At 37.7% G+C, this 17,427-nt stretch overlaps 1 protein-coding gene across 1 annotated transcript in view; it reads right to left on the minus strand.

Annotated features, from left to right (window-relative positions):
- The window catches only part of LOC106534261 (collagen alpha-6(IV) chain), a gene marked incomplete at its 3' end in the record, with an annotated part of 44,629 nt that overhangs the window by 24,419 nt on the left and 2,783 nt on the right, over window positions 1–17,427 (minus strand). Inside the window, 1 exon segment of the mRNA XM_014030839.1 lies at window positions 8,080–8,157. Within this exon segment, the coding sequence (XP_013886293.1) occupies window positions 8,080–8,157 (78 nt within the window).

Raw genomic sequence — 17,427 nt, forward strand, 5'->3', positions numbered from 1 at the left:
CTGTCTGTCTGTCTGTCTGTCTGTCTGTCTGTCTGTCTGTCTGTCTGTCTGTCTGTCTGTCTGTCTGTCTGTCTGTCTGTCTGTCTGTCTGTACAATTGCGTGAGAATGTTACCATAAAGCCTAAACATACCCCTGCATCGTATTCAACCCTGTTGAGGACCCACATCACAAAAGGAGGAGAGTCTGATAAAATGCCACAGAGAGGCCCGAGTGTGTCAGGACGGAGAACCCTTAAGTGGCAGTCTACTGTTGATAAGATTGTTCTTTACATTCGTCTGCCTGTACATGAACATACATGTCAGACGCACACATACAGCACATATAACAYTAAAATGTCACACAGATATGCAAACACAGGCTTGGCAAAACCCAAACAAGCCTCGTAATAACAGAAGACCCTCATGGGAGAAGACATGGAGTGCGACAGAGATCTGAGAAATATTTAAAAAAGAGACAAAGATCATCAGTCACACGGTCATTCTGCTTCTTGTGCTGCTTATCGGTATGTAAGCTGAGACTCTCTGTGTACATGTGGGTGTTGACAAAACATGTCCCGGTGTACTGCTGTTAGTGGTTTTAATGGCTGGCAGCTGATCAAGCAGCTTATGGATTTTCTGTAACTTAGACTACTAGCAAAAAGTTTTATTGGTATTTTGGCAGAAATACGAAATCCTGCCAGTACTGACCCCATTTTGCGCTAAAATTGTTACTACTTGTTGACACCATTCACACTCGCAAACAACAATAGACTGAAACGGTGGWGCTGTGGTTCAAGCTGTCGCCCCACAGCTCAGTGGTTGCAGGTTCAAAATTTGGKTGGTGCCTTCTGTACATACGTGTATCCTGCCTGGTATGGATGATAGACAAATTAATGAGGAAAGCAGAGTTGTAAAGTAACTAAGTACAAATACTTTGTTACTGTACTCAAGTAGAAATTTTGGTTACCTYTACTTTACTTGAGTAATTATTTTTTAGCGTACTTTTTACTTTTACTCATTACATTTTTACACAATTATCTGTACTTTTTACTCCTTACATTTTTTAAAAAGGTAAGAAGTAGAAAGTTGTTACTCCTATTTTATTCTGGGTTGTTATTATTTTTAAAAATACTATCCTGATAAATTGTGTCTCCTGGATAGAGTGAATTTAATTGTGGTTGGATGTGAAGTATAAATATATATCTTTCCGACACCGCATTATTTTGTACACAGTCCATCCCAGCTGCACGCTGTTAGAAAAAATATTTTTTGGAGAGTTAATTGTCATTTAGGAAGATCACTTTTACTCATTACTTTTACTTTTAAATACTTAAGTGGATTTTATGTCAGAAATTTACTTTTGATACTTAAGTACAAAACATATCAGATACTTTAAGACTTTTACTCAAGTAATATTCTTAGAGAAGACTTTAACTTTTACCACAGTATTTTTACGATAAGGTACTTGTATTTTTACTCAAGTATCACTTTGAGGTACTTTATACAACACTGGAGGAAAGCATACATTGGGCGGCTGTGGTACAGTGATTGTGCTGCCATCTTGAGACCAGAAAGTCACAGGWTTGATTCCCTGCCATATCCACATGTTACAGTGTCCTTGAGCAAGGCACATTATCCWTAACTGCTTCCTGGGTGCGTAAAGACCAGCTTGCCACTTGGATCTGTTTGGTCACCATGTTGCTCATCGGCCATCCAGAGTGGAGCCAATGYTTCTTCAAGTAAARGCCAGTTAATTTAGTTTAAGTATCAGAATGTGTCTCTGGTACTTTATTTGGAAAGTATTATGAGGTAGATGCAGAACACACCTCAGGGATCTTACTCATCATGAACAGGTGAAAGGAAGTGTTGGTTTATGGATGGACAGACGAACGGATCCTAAATACGTCAAGCATAAATCTCCTTAAACTATTTAAAAATTTGSTCAAACATGCTTTTTATTAATTGTTTTTTTTTCTTTGCAGGAAGTTGATGTTTGAGATCAGAAAAAAAAAAAGATTCTTATATATTTTCTCACTTTCATTCCCATTTCTCAGTTTTTACATGTTGTGTAAGTGAGTGTGTTTATATTTGTCTCTTACCCCTCGTCTCATCTTAGGATTTTCATCAGTACAATCAAAGGATAGTTCTAGTGCAGCTACTTTAAGCCCTTCTTATGACATTGTGCAGATGTTCAAACATTCAGAATCAGAATRAGAAAGAGCTTTATTGCCATTGTCAGTGATAAACACAGACTAGGAATCTGCAGTTTAGAACATCCGTTCGGAGAAGACACATAACAAACATGGGAGAACGAAGGTCCARGGTCTTTCGCACTAAGGTGCGCTACATTTTACAGCTTAAAATACACACACATGAAAGGTGAGTTAAAAAGAGCTTTGTTCCTATGTTTTACACAGAAACACAGAACCATGCGCTTAAAAAACCACTACGCACAGTGCAAAGCAGCGAAGGAGGGGAGGGGGTGGGGGGACAAACACATGGTATGGGGTGGGGTTCAGCGGAGCCGGTGACATTCCAGGTTAGTACTCTGTGTTGGAACCAATCAAAGACCTCCAGAGTCTGAAACAAGTTGTTGACAACCAAAGCACAAACCACCAGAGTCAGTTCTCACGTGTCATTGATCAGTTTTCTGTTGTTCCTCATGCTTGATTAAGAAATTCCTGTGAAAATAGTGTAATTATCCTCCTTGTTATCATAAGCCTCAACGGTGCACACTTTTACAGTTTTGCAACATTTACAGCGTTCTGAGTAATCTGAATCTGATGTTGGAGTCTTAAGGGAGACAATCGCTAACAAGGTTAAACCAAGGAAAAGACTCACCCTGCTAGTTTGATTGCAAAAGGRTGTTTGAGACAGAGAAAAAATGTTTAGTGGGTCTTTGCTAATTTGTTAAAATAAGGAAGTCTTTTTTTATTTCTTTAAGATTCCTGGTAAAGTTCGTTACATTTTTTTGGTGGTGGGTAGATTTTTTTCAGCACATAAAGCTGAAAACAGGAGGCGTGTTWGCTCCACCTATGATGTCTCACTGAACAGTATGGCTGCAGGGGWACATTTCCAGTTTGAGTCGCAGCATGCTAAGGCTTCCCAAAAGTGTATTCAAGAAGACAGAATAATGCCCTCAAGAACTGTTGGCAAAGTCAACTATCACATCTGCAGAAGCCACACGAAAGAAACATCACAATTTAACCAGTCACACTGAAAATACAACTCATTTTGACTTGTTCATAGTTTTATAGAAACTAAACTATTTCTAGAACTTCTAACATGAGTAATTTGCTGAAAGAGGTGTGGAAAGTKGGGTTGGGCAATACTGGCAAAAAACAAAACCAAACAATAATGATTAATTAAAATCCCAATTCAACTAAAAAAAGCAAAAGAAACAACTGCAGATTATGACATCATTTATAATAAAAAAACAAGAAGAGTTCATTTTTTATCATAACTCACCATTCAAATCCTAACTCAATTAATTATTTCATTTTACAGATTTGATCTTTTGGATCMTTTAAAATATAAAATAATTATCAACAAATGTTATTTTAGACTGCAACATATTCCGGTAAAATAAWTGAATCTGATCAATTCTTTTCATMTTTGTTTGTCTCACAGCTGACTGTGCTAAAAGTCGATGGCTGAAAGATAAAAGCCCACCCTGAGGGATTAACAGAACTTTCACCAGATCATGTGTGGCAACCTTTACACTCTTTATACTGTCAGTTCCTCCGTCAGGGATGTAAAATYGCTCATGCTGTCTAAAAACTGTAGTATATTGTAGCCAAAAGATGTGTTGCAGATAGAACTGCTGCAGGACAGAACATGTTTTTTTGGACCAATTAACATGCATGTCTGTGTAAAAACTTACAGTAATTTGATCAGTGATAGTATCTTCAGTTGTATGAGAGAAAAAGGAGATTTTTGGTCCAGAACAAACTCGTCACGAGAGTCATAACTCACTGAATTATAGTTMGCGTCTCAAAGACTTAACGTGTTTAACAGCTATGAGTAAGAAAACACCTAAAGCTGAACTTCACCATCATCTAAATATAAAAGTAAAACCGAAAAGAGACAAACAGMCACCTTAGCACTGAAGGAGCTGCTAACAATAACAGTTAAAGGTGACAGAGATGCWCCTATGTTATTTAGGCACCAACAGGAATCTCGGACAGAGCCAGATAATATTACCCGATCTGAGTGGAATGGGGCACTCGTTGATATGTTATTTAGRTAAAATGGATGCACAGGAGGCGGGCAGTAAGTGTAGGCTTCTGTGTCAGACAGTAATTGATGTTTGGATGCAGGCTGAAAGGGGCCGAGCAACAGCACAAAGCTTACACTTAGTCTGCTTTTAGTCTGGTTTTAAGCAAAGACATGGATAGGTCTCATATACATCTAATGATTTTCAAATATTACCCCTTCCATGTCAGAAATAAGAGACATTAACAGCAAAGCCCATCCCTGATATTGACACCTTGCTAAAATAATCGCTTAAGTCATTTTTTTTAAGTTTGTGAGGAATTTCCTAAATTGTCATATGATACACTTTTGGTTAAGTTTTTTGTGTTTCCTAAAAAACTTGAGGGAAAAAATACTTAGGTGATAATTTTAAGACGTCATCAAACTCAAAACATAACTCAGCTTCTTGAATCTAAAAGTACAAGTTCATACATATCTGCTAATATTTACAATAACTCACATGTGGCGTATGCTGCTTTAAATCCAGCAGTGACCATAAACTACATCTCCCATAATYCACTGATTATTTTAATTGTGAAATGATGGCATTCCACCACGTGGAGGTGTACAGGGTTCAAAAATAGCCAGTAGCGGGTGAAATTCATTTAGTAAAATCTTCATTTAGCTGAATTTTCACAGGCTACTTATGCTGCAGCCAACTTGCACAGGAAAGTAGGAATTTCCCAATTACAAGTTGTAAATTTAAACTGGAATGCCCCCTCAAGTGGGAATTTGCTGTCAGAAAGTGGTTCAAGGCGACAGCTACTCACCACAACTCAACAGGGAGCAAAACACTTACTTTTACTTTTAAAACTATTTCTGTATTATTTATTTCACATTTAATCACTTGTACACATACTTTTTAGTGTTTATAGGAAACACTCTTTGTATGCAGGAAATACCACATAGAGCTCTGTTATTGTTTGTTAGTGGTGCTCAGCCGTAGCAATGAGATGAGGAATGTGATGTTTTGTGTTTAGTTGAAGTGAAATATGAAATGTTGAAATTAATTACAACAGGCCCTTTGAGGGCCACTGTAATGCTCATGTGGTCCTRYGTGAAAATGTGTTTGACACCCCTGCTCTGAGTTCTCAAGGTTTTGGACCTGCTCCGTGGGTTTTATCTACACAAAATCGAAAAAGAAAAAGCTATTTGTAATGGCAAAACTTTAAAAAGCCACTTTTATGCTAACTGTGCTAACAACAGACTACAGCTCAGGAGTAACTTGTCTTTGTAACCCGTAAAAAGTAGCTCATCCTTCCGCAATTTACAGCGTTCACATTTCTGACCCGAAAGATGACGCTGTCACGTTTTCAGCGACTCGTCAAGAGTGCGAGAATTTCGATGAAGGCAGCAGCTTGGACTCGGAAAACATTCAGAAAATGTTACAGCTATAAATCAGTGAAGTCAACCGTTCTGATGGGTGCTCCTGAAGCACAAACAGCTGAAACAAGCACATATCTGTTCCAATAACGCACAATCCTTCAACAACAAGCAGATTACCTCCCGTTTCTGCCAACGTTTGTTTGGATATTATTGGTACCAGTTGTTGTTAATTTCATGGTAGCAATGATGAGAAAATGAATTCTTCGCCTTCAGCTACACGTCTGATTTGTTTCCAGGAGAAACCTTAACACAGTCTATAGATGGGAACTGTTGGAACATGTGCTCTATTAACTAACACAGAACCACYCTTTCATATTTGTGGGCAATAATGTATGTACCTATCTGATGGGAGTGGATAAGAATGTAAATCTGGATCCTGGAGGTAATACCCCCAACCTGCTGTTCAAAAGAAACAAACACAATTATCTGAGACTGAACAGGGGTTTGTGGGTTTGCACAGCTGCAAAATCCTATTAAATCAACTCAATCATCTTACCACAAAATAATTAAACACTCAGCTTTGTGCAATTAATCTGAGACAAAACATCGATTCAGTGTAAAATGTAACYGATATCCCAGATACAGTTTTAATTCATGTTTCTACTAGCAAAATACCACTGATTCCAAATAAGAAATGTGATTATAGTACTATACAACAGAKAGCCATAAGATTATGACCACCMGCCTAATATTGAGTTGGTCCTTTTTGACCAGTCAGGAAATGGATGAAGAACAAGAGTGGTGAGTCTCAATGAAATATTTAGAGTTGCATTAAAAACTGCATGTTTTCAATGGCAAATGAGACATTAAGGTGTCTGAGAGATGCATTTCCTTCAAATTCGAACAGTAAAAGAACATCTTTATATTTAYGAAACTTGGCAWAATACACGTGAMTTTACTCATTTCATTAATTAATTGGTGAGGAAGTGACATGAATGGGGAACTCTTTAAGAAAAAGTATTTGTTTATTAAAACAATATTATTTGAACTCTGACTCTTCTTCATAGCTCTGATAGTGACTCAAAACAATCTTAAAGAGGACCTATTATGCAAAATTCACTTTTGAAAGTTTTTTTACTCAATTTTGGGTATGTACTTCTTAAAAAAACAGTCCAAACAGGACCAAAAAATGCACACAGGGGCATATTTACTGTTAGTAAATGTATTTTTAATGTATATTAACGACATGTTTTATACTTCCGTCATTTTGTGATGTCACAAGCCGTACGACAACCCACCGGAACCTGCATTCAGCCCCTTACCTAGCAACCCCCCGGGTGAGGCTCCACCTCCTCAGTATAAAAAGCCATCACCGTGTTGTTGTGCAATGAGCAGCTCAGTTTACAACAAGCCTCCAATAGGGCAATGGGTAGAGTGTTGGACCAGAGAGTGGGAGACCAGGGTTTGAGACGGCATGGACACACTTCAAGTATTTATTTTCATTTGTTATGAACACGTTTTCTCATGTACCTCTGTTGTTTAGCTTATTAAAGCCTTGTCAAAGCCTATTTGTTGGAGTTTCTGAGGTATTTTGACCGCTGCTGCTCCCTGCTCTGGTAACAGCATGCAGAGTGAGCGCAGAGAAGAGGAGGGAGAAAAAAGAAGAAGAAGCTGGGACCACGACTCTGCCTCTGGCTCTGACTCAGGGTCTGACTCAGGGTATACAGTTGTACAACGGAGCTTCTGCTATTATTAGCCATGCTAACGTAAACGCTGGCTTTGGAGGGCGGAGTTAAAGTCAACAGATTTTTTGGAGGGCGTTACCAGCAGAGCTCATTAACATAAACAGCTCTTCTGAACGAAAGTCAGAGCAGGCAGAACTAGAAAATGGGAAATTTTATTATCTGAGAATTATTTTGTGCATRAAATTGAATGAACATGGTCTGGATAGCCCACAGACATACCATAAAAATTTCTTGGACCCATAATTGGTCTCCTTTAAAGAAACATCAGATTCTTCTCTATAGTATGTTGTTAGTTATTGTAGCAACACTTTTTTAAAATACATTCGCCCTTTGAATCACTTCCTATTACTTCACATGCAAATATCTCAACAACTGTTCATCTCAGCGTCATGAATTCTTTTGTGTAATATGTTATTAATGTTATCATTCAAAAAAGGTTTTCATTATTCTCACAAACATTTAATGTCAGAGGCACTTTAAGAAACATAAAACAAACAAAATCAAAAATCAAATCAAATCATTGAGGTTTAAGATGGAATTTCCAAACTTCAACTTATTTTAAACCAGACATCCTAAATGATGTTATACTATAATTAGCTGTATGAGATAAAACAATATAAAATGATAAGATGTGTGTGAAAATTCCTTTAATGTCTGGTTKATTTTGTAATACAATCATTAATGACTGAACATGTGTTGTTTTTGATSTCTTTATTTAGTTAAATAGTTGAAWGAAAAGATAAAAGGGGGTGACTTCAGATGAATGGTTACTCACCCTGCCGCCTTTCTCTGGGAAGCACTTGCACCCTCCGCTGCAGTCCAGCCCTCCACATGGCTCATCAGACTTCACGCCCTGCAGCAAAACAAGAAGAAGAGAAATAAGAAAAACAGGGGAATTCACTTTGTGGCAGTTATGACAACAAACTGACATCCTTTGCAGCAAGGTTCGGAAGCAGAGAGCGGCTGTTTTCTGCGTATAATTAGTTTCCATGGTTTACATTATATGTCGTTATCATGAAACATTGAGAACTGTTTTCTCGAGATAACACGTTAATTTCCATGGTTTTCCTCTTGTGCATCATTCAGTAACCATGAAGGCAGCCTGGTCATCGATGAAGTTTAAAATCTAGTGACAGATTAGGAAATGTTCTTGCAGCTTCTGTTTTCTTCACCTTTCTCCTATTCTTGAAATGGATCACTATTTGTAGAGCTCATTTGTGTCGTCACGCTTTTGAACCAAATCATTATATGAACTCTAAAAYGGTTTTAAGGACTGTTTGTCCAACTATTGAGTGGCTACCACCAAGGTAATGCAATAATTGTGCAATGTGTGCAGTTTGGCGGTCAGGCATCTTTTTCAGGAAAGATCATTCACAGAAAGACCCAAACCGGAGTCGGAACCCAGGACCTTCTAACTGCGAGGCAACAGTGCTAAGCTAACACCGCTAAGCTACAGTACAAGTCACAGTAACCTATATTGACAAACGTTTTAAACTTTTTAGTCTAACGTTTTATTTCCTCAACAAAATCTAGAATTCAGCTTGAATTGCTGCAATGGCTTTACGTGTGCAAAAATGTTAAACCTTTTGGAGAAGTGTTGCAAACTAATTGTGAAATTGAAATGCGGTCTGGCATGTCTGCCATAACCACAACARACATCATTCCAGATCGATGAAAACTGTCTACAAGCACATAGTTTCAGCTTCAACATGGTGACACAAAATACACTCGCTGTATTTGCAGATTCCCCTTTTTCTGTTGGGAAACTAAAGAYCTGCAGGACATCTTATTCTTACACCATAAAAGGATGAAGCTGGACATTATGCAGTTATTTTAATACATCTGATGCTGTCAGGAAAAACGTTATGCATMGGTGGGAAAAAAACACAAGGAAGGGCACAATGAGAAAGTGATCTTGGCACAAAGAGAGCAAAAAGGAGGAGGYGGAAAGGTCAGTGGTGAATGTTCAGCTTTCTGCCTTCTGATCTCCWCAACTCGTCTAATCACAGTGACAGATGGAGGGCAACAGAGAGGAGGCAAACAAGGAGACTAACTGGGATAGGAAACCAAAAAGGGGTTGAGGGAGACCAAATTAAACTTTTAGGTAAAAAAAAGCTAAAAGCACTATGTTGAATAATAATAACTTCTTAAAAGAATTGTTCAGCTCTTTTGAAGTAGGAGTTTGTATTATGAACCGTTYATATCTTACCTGTTGTAGATAGCTCTTTCCAAATTTTATTCTGACCATACTGATGAATTAATGGCTAGTCCAAGAAGTGATTTGATCTATGTCCCATTCAGATTAGCTGCTACCTRGTCAGTCTGGACAAAATTGYTTTATGTTTCTTCAAACTGAGGTCATTTAAAAAGCTGTCTACAACAAGTAAGATGTGAATTGCTCATGCTTTTAAAATATCTATTCCTTTCAATTTCATGTGTCAAACTCAAGGCAAATGTGGCCCGTGAGAGCTTCAAAAATGTTAAATTAAGCATATTCTGCTTTAAAGCCAACATTGACCATAAACTACATCTCCRATAATGCATGTTAATTATTTTATTCACATTTTGATGGTTTTCCACCAATAGGTAGAAATGCACAGGGTTCAAAYGTAGTCTTCAGTTTGCTGCATTTTTGCCAGCTYCTTTTTCTGCATCCCAGTTGTACTGGGAAGTGGACATTTTCCAATTAAAATTTGTAAATTTAAACTGGAACACACACACTGTTGTGGGAGAGTTACAAATTCAAGGTGGRATTTACTCTTTTTAGGTTGAGGCTGGTCAAGAAATGCTGAGTTTCTGAGTTGGAAATCCAACTTTGAGAGATCATTCCTGTTGATATTCTTTTACTTGAAACATCAACATTTGAGTACAAATGAAATGCACTATTAGCCAAATGTGTGCAGCAGTTTCTTTAAAGACAGACATGTCTTTGCAACCACCGGCAGCCATCTTGAATTTGGTTGGCTGTCTGTTTGTTAGCGATCTGTCAGCACTCACAATATGTGTTTGGGCTTATTCTCATCTATTCCCACAGATCAGTATCTGTAAAACTGAAAAATGTTGTAGTCATTTTTGTGCTTTTTAAGGTCATGTGATTGTAGCAGCCATCTTGATTTAATTCATTATTAGCATTTGTGGATGCACGTTCAGTAATTTACTTTCTATGAGATTCAGTTACGTTTGTCCNGCTGCTACCTTGTCAGTCTGGACAAAATTGATTTATGTTTCTTCAAACTGAGGTTATTTAAAAAGCTGTCTACAACAAGTAAGATGTAAAATGCTCATGCTTTTAAAATATCTATTCCTTTCAATTTCATGTGTCAAACTCAAGGCAAATGTGGCCCGCGAGAGCTTCAAAAATGTTCAATTAAGCATATTCTGCTTTAAAGCCAACATTGACCATAAACTACATCTCCTATAATGCATGTTAATTATTTTATTCACATTTTGATGGTTTTCCACCAATAGGTAGAAATGCACAGGGTTCAAAGGTAGTCTTCAGTTTGCTGCATTTTTGCCAGCTGCTTTTTCTGCATCCCAGTTGTACTGGGAAGTGGAAATTTTCCAATTAAAATTTATAAATTTAAACTGGAACACACACACTGTTGTGGGAGAGTTACAAATTCAAGGTGGCATTTACTCTTTTTAGGTTGAGGCTGGTCAAGAAATGCTGAGTTTCTGAGTTGGAAATCCAACTTTGAGAGATCATTCCTGTTGATATTCTTTTACTTGAAACATCAACATTTGAGTACAAATGAAATGCACTATTAGCCAAATGTGTGCAGCAGTTTCTTTAAAGACAGACATGTCTTTGCAACCACCGGCAGCCATCTTGAATTTGGTTGGCTGTCTGTTTGTTAGCGATCTGTCAGCACTCACAATATGTGTTTGGGCTTATTCTCATCTATTCCCACAGATCAYTATCTGTAAAACTGAAAAATGTTGTAGTCATTTTTGTGCTTTTTAAGGTCAMGTGATTGTAGCAGCCATCTTGATTTAATTCATTATTAGCATTTGTGGATGCACGTTCAGTAATTTACTTTCTATGAGATTCAGTTACGTTTGTCCTGTGGTTCATGGGACATTTATTGTCCACCTTTCTGCAGTGACCATAACAAGAGCAGTGCTTTGTTTATTGACAGGATCAACTTCATGTTTAAAGCACATTTATTRACTGTAATTRAAATTCACTGCATGGCTCRACATGTTTCAGACTAAAGTGATYCAACTTTCAGCTTTAGCTAATATTRCCCAATCYGTTTCTACTGTTTGCTCARACTTCACCGTCCAAACACTTTCATGTTCACGTCGAGCACAGATGTTTTACAGGCCTCTGTAATCCATACACTCTCAGCTTTAATGGTTGTGGGGAACGGCTGGCGTCTGGACTTGCCCGTTCATTCCTATAGTGTCTCCTGATGGGTCCAGATAAGGCTCAGACCTACCAGTATTTGGTATACATTGGTGCTTCCTGAGCTATACTGTTGGAACAACACTGATTGATGAGATACAGTTTTCTTTAAGGTGACCTCTAGCTCTTCAGCTTTCCTGTTATGGGATTTCTTTTTATTATACTGGTGGTTTCTTGTTTATAAAGAAATACAGGAATCTGAAATTATGGAGGCGGGAAAATGTACAAAGATGGTTTTAACTTCTCAAACTCTGAAGATAATTTARGCATCGAGTGTCGAACATCTTTTGCTAAATGCCCACTAATGCAACAACTTTTCAAATATTATGCAACAATTTATATAGCACCCATTCTCAAATTAAGTAATCTCTGATTCTTCATCCAAAATAAAAAAACAAATCTAAATCATAATCTGATTTAGTCCAAAACAGTGTCTGATTCAAAGCCACTGTTGTTTCTAATATTCAAAATTGTTTTTAAAACATACAACTGCAAAGTAATTAATCTTCTTCAATAAATATGTTTGTACAGAAAGAAACAAAACCATWTAATTTCTATCATCACAGAGAACAAACTTCAAAATGTATATTTTTTAAATGTTAATTTGAAAACAATTTGGCAATGTGGTRGTATTAGTTGTTAAAAAAGGCAACCATTTTCCTAAAGTGACCACACATAGAGGTGGTCTCTGAAATCCCAGCTTGTAACACAATATTACACAGTACTGCATAAGACAATACATTTTGAAACAAGATGATGCAATGCACAAAGCAATGTAATATTATATGATGAATATAATTTAAAAAATACTCGTCTCCCTTTACATTCGCTTCCAACATGGGAGACAAATAATTATGAGAGAAAACACTCACTGGTACATCAGACACTGAAGTTCAGACATGTCATGTTTGAACATAACACAACATAAACCAGTTATTTTTCTGAAAGATTAATGTTTAAAGTTGAACTGGTTCAATAAATATACGAACATGACAGTAAATTCTATTCTTCTATGGGGTTCTGAGCCACCCAATTCAAGATGGCCTAGTCAACCTTTCCAAATATAAAAACGGCTATAACTCTGGCAATGTAACAAATATTGAGCCAAAACCTAGTGTGGCAGTAACTGAAAGTCATTCCCAACAGATACTCTGAGCACTAACAGCTCATTTAAACCTTTGGCATTTTAAGAAGTAGTTGTGATGTATTCCTCCAAGGAGTATTTTGTTTATTGGTTTTAGACTTTTCCAGTGGTGGGCAGCTCTAATCCAAAAAATTAGCTCTGCAATTTCTAAAGCTCTTACGAAAATATTTAAGTCCGCAACTTCAAAAGCAGTTTTGCTTTTGAATGGTTATGCCATGCTTATGCCATAGAAAAACTAGCAGAAGCTAATTTTAAAGTGCAAGTTCAATTTGTCACTTACTAGCTGGTAACCATTCATGTACAATATATGCACAATACTGCCAACTAGCAGTGTATGAACCCTTGTACAGCTTAATTCTACAACCGCCAAATGCTGGGGATGTGATTTCCTGAAACAGACCTTTAGCTCCTGGTGTAAAAATTAAAAAGTTGTTGAGGATTGCTAGTTCGGCTGATTCTTTAAAAAGTTGTAGAGGATTGATAGTTCAGCTGCTTCTTTGTCTTTTTCTTTTGTTTGTTGTAGTTTTTCATTAAATTCATCAATAAAGTAATTTTAATACCGTTTATTGGAAAACTGAAGCGATGCATTCTGCGTACATGATGGATTCAATTTGTGACGGGAAAGCATGCAGTACAGGAAACTTCAGTATCTTCCGTTCAAAATAAGAGCTTGAATTTTAAAGTTTTCCATGTAGTTGCTCCAGTTGACCACTAGATGTCAGTCTTCATCAGCACAACATCTTTAAATCATTTCTGAGTCTCTAACCCCGTTGCTTCGACCAATTATGTCAAGTATTGAACTCCAGCGTTTAAACTTAATTTTTAAAAAAAGGAGCTCTGATTGTAAAGTAAAATAAATCAATACACAAAAGTTTAGTATGGATTGCAAACATTAACTGTTTTTGCTATTGCCTTCCTGCCACGTAAGCAGACACAAAGCATTGTGGGAAATCAGAACCATTACCGAAACAACAGTCAGTAAGGATGTATACCTTTCCAATAAGTGTGTTTATCTGGAAGGGGTGCTGTTGGATAGATCATGTGTGTTTGTGATTCATTGACAGCCTTACTTTCCGCTGTTCAAGATAATGATGACTGGTAGATAATTAGTTATTAGCGGTACTGCATTTTAATTTTAGAAAGCGCAAATCCGCTATGAATTATAAAAATTAGTAAGACCGCTAAAGCGCAAACTAAATATTTAGGTCCGCAATTAGCGGATTTGCGCTTTAGTGGGCTTGTGTCCACCACTGGACTTTTCTACAGCTGGTATCTAATTTGGCCACTTTTCTTTTATGGTAGATGTTCACGACACATAAATGTAATACATTCTTTTATTTTATAAGCATAATTTAAAGACGAGCTGCAGAAAATGGATCTTTGCCATTTTATTTAGTCATGGGATCCATTTTTAGCTTAAAACAGAGTACTTGTTTGAGCATTTGTTTGTTTGATGTTCTGCCAAATCTGAAGAATCCAAGGCTTTAAACTAAAACAATCGGCCGTGTTTTGTCTCCAAATCYCATGTAGGGATGTATTCAGTCCACATCGTGTCAATCAGCATGTCCTCGCACACTAAGGATGAGCTGCATTTACTTTAACACTCGTCAATCACTGTCATTGCCCTGATTGCTCCAACACTGTCCTGGTTGTCACATTTCACTTAAACCTGATTGAGACCATCTGGATAACTGTAGAATTAACTGTAAAATCTGGTTTTCAGACCTCAAAAGGATTTTTCCTGTCGTTAAATTTGATGTTGAGAAYTATTTTAATGCAACTGCTCATGAAAACAAAGGATGGCAAAGGGCAAGAAGGGATAGGTGACCAAAAAAAAGGAAAAAGTATAAATCTGCTGTTCTTTATCTCCCTCCTCTTTACCATCTCCCTTCAGTTTTGTCTTTCCTCTAGTTGATTCTTCCTCCCGGGCCTCTCCCTTCCTCTCCTTCTTCTCCATCTGTGACCCTGACATCCACCACAGGAGACTAAGCAGCTGTGTTTTGTTTATTCCTCACTGTGTACATGCGATGGGCTGGATGTCTGTGTTATGTATGCTAAGGACTGTATATAAGCACGCGTTAGATTACACGAGGTCTCTTTACATGTCCAAGTGGCATATGAAGACTAATGTACGCCTGGCTGTATACTCTGCGGCATTTCAGGAAATCTATGCACGCAAATAGGTTGGAGTTTACGTGCGTGCTCCGTGTGTGTTCCTCGCTCATCAACGGGACCACCCATCTGGAGCCAGGTCGTCCATAAAGTGGCCAGACAGTGGAAATTTGTTCACAAAAAGTGGATCCAAACAGGACACTGAACGCAGATAGTTCAARGATAGTTAAGGGTGTAAATGCAAAGAAAAATATTTAAATCTCTGTTAAAGAATCAAACAAGATCTTTTGATGAAAGCAATGTTTCCTTATGTATGGCAAATCATTTTTAAATCCTTCTTTTTCACATTTAAATCCTTCATTTGGGGTCTATATAAAGTGGAACTGCACTGCTTTGCTCCGAATTCCAACTTATTGTAACTCCACAAGCCCCTCTTTCACCCCTGCTCTGAGCTGTGTCTCAGATCAACTCGTTTTGACGCTGTKTCTTTAAATTCAAACGAGGCACTTCACACCAACTTCCTCCATCTTCCAGATCGGTCCATTCCAGCTTAAAAGAGGAGTTTATGACCACAGAGCTGCACAGAAACTTTTCATTCACAAATTGATTTTAAAAAATTTAATGACGTCACTCTTTATTTTTGTACACCCCCTTTATGGAAAATGCTTCCCTTCTCCTTTTCTTCATACTCATGAACATCTTTAACAGTTGACTTCCACTAAGTTACCCAGCATCRCTTGCAGCTACACAGCCATTTTCAAAGGCAGTGTGTTTGGTTCTTCTAATGTTAAAGGGGCAATACTATGTGTTTCTCAGGTATATATTTAAATACTATTCCATAATAAAGTATCTATGTCACCTTTAGCTGTTATCAAAATGCTGTTTTTATGTTTAAATAGAAAATAAACTTATTGTCTCATCATATCTGTTTCTAAACACCTTGAAATTGGCCTCTGTCTCTTTAAGAACCTCCTTCCGCTTCTGCCCCGCCCATTTCAGCACGGGGTCAGGTGGGTGTGTAGCTGTGTCTCAGTTCATGGACTGGGTCCTCATGAGGACCCAGCCTAGCTGGGCCACGTGGGCCACATCCTCCCTGGGCTGGGTAGGCTGCTCAAAACTGCTGTGAAATGAGACGGTCTAGCCTTCGTCCGAAGTCAGCTTAAGGTGGGTTTGCGTGACCACGTGCTCCCCCGTTACCATAGTGATCAGTTTCATATCAGACTTAAAATGTGTTGGGACGTGTGTTTATACATCTTTTTACTGGAAGAATAACTTCACAGTTAAAATGTTACACGTAGCATTAATAATTCGGGTTTAGCTCCAGTATCTACGACTGAGTATTAGGGCCACACAAGAAGAATTTTTTTATTATTGCGACAATAAATCATACTATTATGAGAATAATGCTACTGATAATTTGATGCTGATGTGCTAAAAGATTAACTATTTATTTTTTAAGCAATACTAAAGAACAACTTGACAAGTTGCTCAACATTCCTCATTTTAATGCAGTGATAACTGCATGTTTTTTTCATGTAAAGGCTAGAATATTATGACTTTTTTTTCTCGTAATATGACTTTAAATTTGTAATATTATGATTTTATCCTCAGCATACTATGGCTTTAACCTTGTAATGTTATGAATTTATTTTCATAATGTTATGACTTTATTCTCATAACTTATAGTTGCTTTTTTAACATTTTATTGCAGCATAAATTTCATCAGCTAAGTTGGTAAACTTACTTTTAAAAATAAATTCTTCGGTCCGTGGTAGTTTCCAAACTGCGCCGACTCGTTAAAAAAATAAAACCTCCACCATCTTAATTTCTCTGTTTATTTTGCATTGAATCCTGGGATATCCTTGGCTGGTGAGGATAAATGGATGCATCCTCGGATTTCGAGAGTTTGTCAGCCGCATGAAGATGAGCCTTCAAATTGGGACAGTCCTCCATGCGGGGCAGTGACGTATGCGGGCGACAAATGCGCACTCATGAGGACCCAGCCCCTGAATTGAGACACAGCCTGTGTGCTCTCTGAGGAGGAAGCTCAGCTTGGAGACACAGCCCAGAGGAGGAGCTGATCCCAAAAGGTGGTTCTAGTCCCAACCGGTCATTTTTGCTCCCCTGCCTGGCTGCCTCAGGACACTACAGGATTTCTCAAACATGTATGAATGAGTCAAAGTAAGACTCTGGGCATGTTTTTGATTAGAGGATAACATTGTAGCATGATATAAAACTCAAAAATGTTGATTTTACATGATGTAGCCCCTTTAACTTAAGTGCGACCTACTGTTGTTGAGAGCAATACGCTCACTTGCACCTTCTACCTGTCTACACACAACTTTTTTTTCTCATGCATAAAATGCTAAAATCAGGGACATTTTGAGGGACAGTTTTAGCTGAGGACAGGTTGTCTGATATGGGACTGTCCCCAAAAATCAAGGTCACCCTATAAC

Source organism: Austrofundulus limnaeus, unplaced genomic scaffold (assembly GCF_001266775.1).
Source record: "Austrofundulus limnaeus strain Quisiro unplaced genomic scaffold, Austrofundulus_limnaeus-1.0 Scaffold1126, whole genome shotgun sequence".
Taxonomy (NCBI): Eukaryota; Metazoa; Chordata; class Actinopteri; order Cyprinodontiformes; family Rivulidae; genus Austrofundulus; species Austrofundulus limnaeus.